This window comes from Primulina eburnea, chromosome 8 (assembly GCF_022965805.1).
Source record: "Primulina eburnea isolate SZY01 chromosome 8, ASM2296580v1, whole genome shotgun sequence".
NCBI classification, from domain to species: domain Eukaryota; kingdom Viridiplantae; phylum Streptophyta; class Magnoliopsida; order Lamiales; family Gesneriaceae; genus Primulina; species Primulina eburnea.
In genome coordinates, this window is record NC_133108.1 from 38,201,881 (window position 1) to 38,210,958 (window position 9,078).

Genomic DNA, 9,078 nt, shown 5'->3' on the forward strand with positions numbered 1-9,078 from the left:
TAACTCCTCTGCTAGGTGATACCTTAGCAGGAAAATAAATATTCAACCTTCTTACCCCTTAACTCCTCTGCTAGGTGATACATTAGCAGGAAAATAAAAATTCAACCTCCTCATCAACTCCTCTGCTGGTGACACCTTAGCAGGAAAATAAAAATTCAACCTCCTCACCCTCTAACTCCTCTGCTGGCGACACCGTTAGCAGGAGAATGAAAATTCAACCCCCCCACCCTCTAACTCCTCTACTAGGCGATGCCTTAGTAGGAAAATAAAAATTTTCTTCTACACGCTGCTCCTCTACTAGGCGATGCCTTAGTAGGAAAATAAAATTTCTCTTCCACCCCAACTCTGCTCCTCTGCTAGGTGATGCCTTAGCAGGAAAATAAAATTTTTGCTCCTCCCCCCCACTGCTCTTCTGCTAGACGGTGCCTTAGCAGGAAAATAAAATTTATTTCATCCTCACAAGACAACATACATGAACTTAATATAAGAACTCGGTTTTATTGAATTCCAACTGATTACATGGAAAATGCGAAGATGAAATACATCAACAATAAATTCAAGAGTAATATTTTCTGAGGTGGTAAGCATTTCAGGGTCTCTTTGAAGCCTTGTCCTGCGCTTTCTCCAACTTTTATGCTCCTGTTATACCTCCCTGAGACAAAGTCACTCACTTCTTCCTATCTTAATCATGTGAACCTCTACACGCGATCTTTTCCCCTCCTCCCTCACTACCCCCTCATAACATCGACGTGCGGATTTTTGGTCCCCGCACAAGACTCCAACTCCTTTTCCCACAGGAAACTTAAGTTTCTGATGATAAGTGGAAGCTACGGCTCTGAAATCCTTCAGGGATGGCCGCCCTATGATTCCATTATATGCTGACGGGGTACTACCACAGTGAAGCCTATCATCTTTGTTACCCGCCAAAGATCAGTCCCCAAGGATAGGGGAAGAACAATCTGACCCAAAGGCGGGATGGCGTGTCCTGCAAACCCATATAGTGGGGTGGATACCGGCTCAAACTCAAATCCTCCCATCTTCATTTGATCCAACGTGCTCTTGAACAAGACGTTCACGGAACTTCCATTATAAATAAATATTCTCGCCACATCATAATTGGCAATGGTGGCCGTTACCACCAAGGTATCGTTATGTGGAGCCACAACGCCTCGAAGGTCTTCCAGCCCAAAGCTGATGACGGGGTCTTGTGGTAAGTCTGCACCCCTAGATATCTCAAAGTTCTCCAACCTTCTCCCATGTGCCTTCCGAGCTCGCCCCAAGTCTCCATCAGTAGCACCCCCCGAGATCATATGAATCGTTCCTCTCGTAGGGTGGTTATCCTCATTCATTCCCCTCTTCGGTTCGACGGGCTCCTGAGGGACATCTTGACATCGACCTTTCCCTCTCTGCTCCCCGATCCTCTGACTTGTCCATGGAGGGCCTTGACCACGCCTATGGGACGAGCGAGACATCTGTCGGCTCCTGGATGAGGATCCTTCTCGTATATCCCGCGAAGGCAATCTAGCACTGCACTCAACCCTTTGCGACTTCTCCCACCTCTCCTCGGACTCTCTCACTTCCATCACCTTGTCCCGACTCCCATCCAGAGGAACATGGGATGAGAATTGTCCTCTGCCCCTAGCCTTATCATCTGAAAGGGGACCGGTCACAAATTAGTTGATATACAACTAAGCTCTTCAATGGCAAGACAATCTTCAAGCTTCCTTTGAGCCCACCTTGCTCAAATATTAAGCCCACCACCAACTAGCTAGAACCACTCTAATTTTGCACTAGAAAAATTAGAGCATTTTTCTTTGAGAAGTGTATTGTTTCTCCAACAGTTGAAGAACAAAAATTGAGAGAAAATGAGGAAGAAAACTCCTCTAAATTTCGGCCATGTGAGGTAAGAATGAAGGGGAGGAAGACTAGTCTTGGTTGTGGGAAAAATTGTTGTGTCTTCCAATGCCATGCCTTTGGACATTGTAAAAGTTGTCTCCCAACTCTTCACCTCCCCATGCATGCAAGTCTTATTTGATTTTTAACAATTAAAAATCCATGGACTTATTTTTAATTATCTCAAATATATTTGAGACTAATTAAACATTACTTGAATTTACCCAAGTCCCACTAGTTAAATAATTATTTTAATTGAGCTCTACAAGACTCAATATGATTTAATTAATCCAACACTTGAATTAATTTAATTATTTGGACTCTACTAGGTCCACTAGTGTTTAATTAATTCAACACTTGAATTAATTTAATTTAGTCCATAATAATGTTTATGAAGATCACAATTTTCAAATACATTATTCACTTGGCCAACTTTTAATTTAGGAACAATTCCACAAATTAAAAGTTATATTTCCCTCGTAGAAGTCATACTTCTATTTTTTCCTTACGCCTATAAACTCATTTATAAGCCGTTCAACACATTGAACTAATTTCTCCTTTATAGAAGTCATACTTCTAATTTTTCTTTACGCTTATAAACCCTTTTATAAGCCGTTCAACACATTGAACTATTTTACTTCTCAACGGGATCTAGAAAGCCAGCACTTGTGTGGCTCTCAGTGGTTCATTGATACAACTAGCCGTGGGTTCACATCTCCATGTGATTCGGACTAAACATGTCCTTATACAAGCATACCCCAATTGCTCCATTCTTACTTATCAACCCCTTGATAACAAGAACGTCAGAACTCAAGTCTGATATTACCCAACCAACCATGTTAAACGCCTAGCAGCATCGCTTACATGATTCTCTAGGTATCAAATGATAGTGCCTGCAAGAACCATTCAATTATGGTTAGCGTACAGTACGGTCCCTTCAACTCATATATCCCGACCGATTCGACAACCATTGGTTTATCGAGAGTTGTCAATGAATCGATACTATGTGTCATGTCGTAGTTGCATCGATGGTGTAATCTGTGAAACCCCTTTCATAATTACCACCATACTCTGGCTAGAGATTTCAACCTACATACACATGATAACAGATAGGATATCCATACCCGAAGGTAAGCGGTGAATCCCCGACTACAATGCATCGACTCCTATATGTTTCGACATGACACCCAACCTTGCCACCTGATGACCCCATAAGAGTCGGTAAACAAGTTAAAGTGAAATGCTAGCATATAGAGTCTCAATGTTGTCTCGGGTCATAAGGACTAATGGTGTACAACCATAAACTAGGACGTTTCCACTCGATAAGTGAGAACCACTTGGAAAGTCCTTTAATGGAGGGTTGTTCAGTGCACTCTACCAGGAGCACCTATCTGCATGCTCGGACATCACAATGTCCCCTACCAATGAAACATGGTACTTACATCGCAGATACTAGTCTCTAACTCGAGCGGCCTATATCCTTCTTAGTGGCGGCTGAATCGACTAGGAACCGTTTAGAATATACAGTATTACAAATATGAGTTTCATGATACTCATCATATGAGCATCTCATATTCTTTCTACTATTTGTATATTCAAGGGCTTTATCTATGCAACTAGCATGGGTATACAGATAAAGAGGTGCCAAAATAATAATTTCAAATATTACTAAAATAAAGATTGCTTATACATAGAGTTTCATTGTGAACACTCGGCCAACACTTGGCTCGACGGGCACCTACTCCAACATCATCATCCTTTTTGCCCGCGCCTCTCTTCCTACTTCCTCTTTCCGCTCTCTCAACTCTACTTCCCCCAAGTCGCTGCTCCATCCTCTTATGCCGCTGGACATCTTCGAGATTTACATATTTTTCCGCCCGAGATAACAGATCATCATAACTTGATGAAGGTTTCTTCACTATCGATTTAAAGAACTCTCCTCCTCTAAGTCCCTGGGTAAAGGCACTTATCATGATGTCAGGAGTGGCAGCTGGTATCTCTAACGCTGCGTTGTTAAAACGCTGAACAAACTCTCGCAAAGTTTCAGCTTCTTGTTGTGTCACCACAAACAGGCTCAAATAGTTTTTTTGGTGTTTTTTGCTGCTAGCGAATCTGTCCAAGAAAGTAGCTGAAAAATCCTCGAAAGATCGTATAGAGTTGGGCTGCAAGGTGTTAAACCATTGCTGGGCTGACCTCACCAACGTGCCGAGAAACACCCTGCACCTGACCCCATCTGAATATTGATGTAACATGGTCGCATTCTCAAATCTCCCCAAGTGTTCTTCGGGGTCAGTATGTCCATCGTACTCCCCCACATTCGACTGTCGAAAATTTGGATGAAGTCCTTCTTCTAAAATGGCTAGTGAAAAGGGACTTCTTCTCTTGGGTGTCGGCGCTCTGCTTCCCAACTGCTGCCTCAACATCTGTATTTCCTTCTACATTTCTCTCATCTCACCAATCTCCCCACTTTGGTGTTGTTGTGTCTCTTCAACCCTGCTCTGGTGGCCCTCAGCATTTTCCTCTTGCTCTTGGCGAGTGGCCTGTTCTTCAGTAAACATAGATTCTTGGTTCCTCTTCATAGCCTCATCCACTGTCCGAGTGATAAAGTGGCCCAACTGCTCCAGGGTCAAGTTCCCCACATTTTCATTAGGACGGGGTTGCTCGACCCTGTTCTCTTGACGAGGCTGTTCTGTTCTGACCTCCTGATGGGGTTGTTCCTGCCTTGCCTCAGCATAAGACTGTTCGGGTCCCCTCTGAGGACGCGATGATGCTGAGGTAGCTCTTCTACTCCCTTTCTTCCCTACCATCTCTACGTCTCAACTCAAATTTCCCACAGACGGCGTCAAGTGATACTCACGGGAAATTTAGGGTCCGATTCCAGAAAATGTCACTAATCCAGACGCGAGTTTTGAAGTTACCCTGGGCCTGAAATAAGAAATAAGATCGTTAGGAGGGGTCCAGGAGGGTGTCCTGGCGTAGCCCCTCCGACGCTCAAGTCAGAGACTGAGAATATATGGGGGAAGCAGCTAAGGGCGCTGCTGAAAACAATGATGTGAATCCTTTATCATACGCTCAAACCTGGTATTTATAGTAGAATACCTGGGATTGTCATGGGCCAGTCACCTGTGGGCCTTAGAGATGGGCCGGATCTTGATGGGTTCATCCTTGGGGTATCAATCTTTTATCATCAAATAAGCATGTTACAATTACGACAAGCCAACAACAATTGTTGAAACGAGAAAGGACACATGTATTGTAATTAATCAAGTAAATCTAAGGTTCATGGGCATGTCATTTTTGAATCCTACAATCGCAGTCTTTATGACAGCCCAGGTTTCTTTGGACATAGGAGTGAGCATTCGGTTAATTCGATTACCGACCGAACCGAATTAGCCATAACCAAACCGAACCGAAATATTTATTCATAACCGAACCGACCGAATTAATTTGCATAACCGATGAAAACCGAACCGAATTAAAATCGGTTCGAATTAACCGATTAGTTTTAAAAAAAATTGTGATTTAACTTTAGTTATATATGTAATTATTTTTAACACTATAGTTTACACAAATGTATAAAAACATAAAATCACACATATCACAAATGTATAAGTTTTATTTGAACACAATTAATACACATTATATCGATTTTAAAATTAAAAATTAAAATATTTATAAAAATTGATAAATAAATTTTTTTATTAAATAATAATATTTATTATATCGGTTAACCGAGTTAAAAATTTTGAAAACTGTAACCGAATCGAATTAACCGATATAACCGAATTTTTTTAATTTGAAAACGAATTTTCGAAATAACCGAACCGAATTTCCGAATTGACTTGGTTCGATCGGTTAATTCGGTGTAACCGAAATCTTGTTCACCCCTATTTGGACCAAGTACTTATGACCTGGACGAGGTCTTGGGTTCGAAACCTAGGAAAACACGTACTCCACAGCCAGGTGTGAGCAATTCTGTGAGTAAAGTACCCAAAAAGAGTATGTCCATGGATCTTACATAAATAATCACCATGAATTTGAAAAATATATTGAATAAGTCTCATGGAAATTTTTACGAATAACTTTTGGAAACTGCAGTTTTCATTCTATCAAATTAAGTTCCACACGGCACACTCCCAGGGACGGAGCTAGTCTTTTTTCGGAGGGGGGCGATTTTTTTCTTTCAAAATATATATTCTAGAAAAAATTTAAATTTTGAAATTAATTCATTTAAATGAATAATAGAAGTAAAAAAAAAATAAGAACCAAGAACGTCAAATTTTCAATATTTCAGCCATAAGAAAATCCAAAAAGCAACACTATTTTTATGACGTTATTTCTTGTGATAAAAATATATTAATCGTTACTCATATAATTAGATATGAATCTTTTGCAAAGATGAATTCGGATAGGAAATTTTTAAAATGCTAAGATTTTACGGTGAATTTTTTTTCTTTTAATCTTTAATAAAGAATTTAAAGTAACAAATATTGTATATTTTTGTCCATAAAATATAATCTTCAAATTTTAAGTATATTTAAACTTGATTCAGCTTCAATAATTTAAATATAAAATAATTTTTCAGTTGACTTGATTTGATTATGTCGCTATACAGATTATAGAATATTAAACCTTTTTTATTTGTAATTAAAACATAAATATAAACAATTTTAAAGAATACAATAGCTCTTAAAGAAATAATTTTGAGACAATCTAATTTTGAGACAGATGGTCGATCCGATTTGACCCATGAAAAATATTATTTTTATGTCAAATTTATTATTTTTCAGGGAAAAATATCATTTTTTTTATTATGGTATAACGAAAAATTATAATATATGCTGATTTGAGTTAAAATCATTATTTGTATGTCAAAAATATTTTATATAATATATGTTGATTTGAGTGAAAATTATTATTTTTAATTTCAAAAATATTATTATTGTGCTTTACAAAAATCGAGGGTTTGATGTTCGTGTTCTCTTCCATCGTGAATGGAAGGGTTGGGGTGGTTTATGACCACTTTTCTATGATACAAATTGTTGTTTTATTTAATTTGCTTCACTAATAGGATCACGATTCGACTTTGATCGTTATGGACTAGTGCCAAGATCAAGTCCTAGACAAGTGGATCTAATTTGTTTGGGCTTAGTTACGGTCATTCTCGTTTGAACAAAAGTCTCTCTACGTATTCTCCGAGAGCTTAGACGCCACCGGGCTTATTCCTCAAAGAAGATATTTTATAGCAAGCACCGTCTTTTGTAACAGAAATGGTTCCTCTGTTTGTTGCGAGAGAGCTCAACGAACGGCCGATAATTTACAACAACTGAAACTTCAGCTGATGCCCACGCCAAACGTGATAACTCAGTTGGCTTAGGATTCGTAATGATATGGAACATTGGTTCCAGTCTTCTTTCTCGATCCGCATATAACACTTTTAGTGTGTTGATGGAACATGATAGCACATTCATATAGCCCTCTAAAAAGAATCAGACTTTATTATATCGTATCATATCATATCATATCGTACCTAAAATACATATCATATACCTTATCAAAAATTATGATATTAAAAATAAATATACCGTTAATGATTATACCGAAATATTACGATATACTGATATTTCGGTACAATATCAATATATATCATTTTATACTGTAAATATACTATATTTTTTAAAAATTATTATATATTTTTTAATATATATTATTTCAGTATATACCGAAAACTCAAATTTCATATCGTTACTGTACCGAATATTTTGGTATCGATATAATACTGTACTGAAAATTTGTAAATTTGATATTTTTCGACGATAAAACCTCGGTATACCCAAAATTCGGTATTTTTCCCTCCCTAGAGGGTTATAGAGCTAAAGAAGCTTATTTAATTGTTACTGAAGTTATAGACCAAAACGACCTATGAGAAGATATAGAGACATGCTATTATTGCACAAAAGAACAACTCTAAAAAATTTATGTACTTTATCACTTTTCATTTTAAAAGCTAAATTTATAAAATCTTAGAATAATTTTCCCATATTGACATGATTTTACAAATAACAATAAAAAAATGGTTGTTAATATAGTTTTAATACAATACATCAACAATAGATCTTTATTAAAATAAACTTGTATAAAATAAGATGCTCCTTATATTTAAATAATATAAATAAATTTAAATATATATGTTTATTAAAGTTTGAGTATATTGAATAACAATACATAAAATAATCGATTTTTTGTTATAAAATTTAATTTTTTAATCTGATACAAAGATTTATGTAGGGATTTTTTAAAGTTCATTTTTAAATTTAGTTTTATATAAAAAATTTAAAAAACAATTACACAAAAAATTTGAGGGGCGGGTAGCTTACCATCACCACCCCACGGCTCACTACCTACAAGAAAAAGTTAGAGGGGCGGTTGCAACGAACCGCCTCCTTAACTCCGACACTCGTCTTCTTTATTTTTATTTTTTTTAAAATAGTTATAAGTTGTAAGGAATTTTTTATTATTATTTTCTAAAAAAATATTTTAAAAATAATGTATACGGGAGCACAGCAAAACACGAAGTTTACATACGATTTGTGAGACTGTCTCACACAAGTTTTTGTTATGTATAATTCCAACCTTCATTCATTCATCGTAATTTTTATTTTTATTTTTATAAAAAAATAAAACATAATAACAAAATAAAAACTAAAATACAAACTTGGACATGTAAAAAGTTTATCCAACATAATTATATTATATACACGAGAGCTGATTATTCATTATTATAATTATTTTATTTATATTGGAATATACACAAACTAATATCCAAGTTTGTCACATATGATATAATTGAAATGACGAATTTTTCAAATCAACTTAAAAATATTTAATTGATATTCGAATTTATCGAAATTAAATTGAATTAAAATAGTGTTTGAATTTTTTTAAATTAAATTCAAAATCAAATTAACATTATTCATTACACACAGAAAATACCAAATCCCATAAATCAACCAGTGATCACTCAGTTCCTTTAATTAGAGAATTAATTATGAAAAGTTTATTTAAAGTTTTTCTAAATAATAAAATAAAATTTAGGTGGCGCGAAATTAACTGCCGCCTCGTCTCCTGTCTCGCTCGTCAACCTCTCCAGCTCCTTAACTGAAAATTTCGGAAAACAACTGTAAA

The 9,078-nt window shown here is 36.4% G+C and overlaps 1 protein-coding gene across 1 annotated transcript; it reads right to left on the minus strand.

Moving 5' to 3' along the window:
• Window positions 1-860: 860 nt before the first annotated feature.
• On the minus strand, window positions 861-4,316 carry LOC140839254 (uncharacterized). The gene is made up of 2 exons (XM_073205893.1): window positions 3,632-4,316; window positions 861-1,651 (listed from the first exon to the last, which is right to left on the minus strand). Exons 1-2 carry the CDS (start codon window positions 4,314-4,316, stop codon window positions 861-863), a joined length of 1,476 nt encoding a protein of 491 aa, XP_073061994.1.
• Window positions 4,317-9,078: the final 4,762 nt, after the last annotated feature.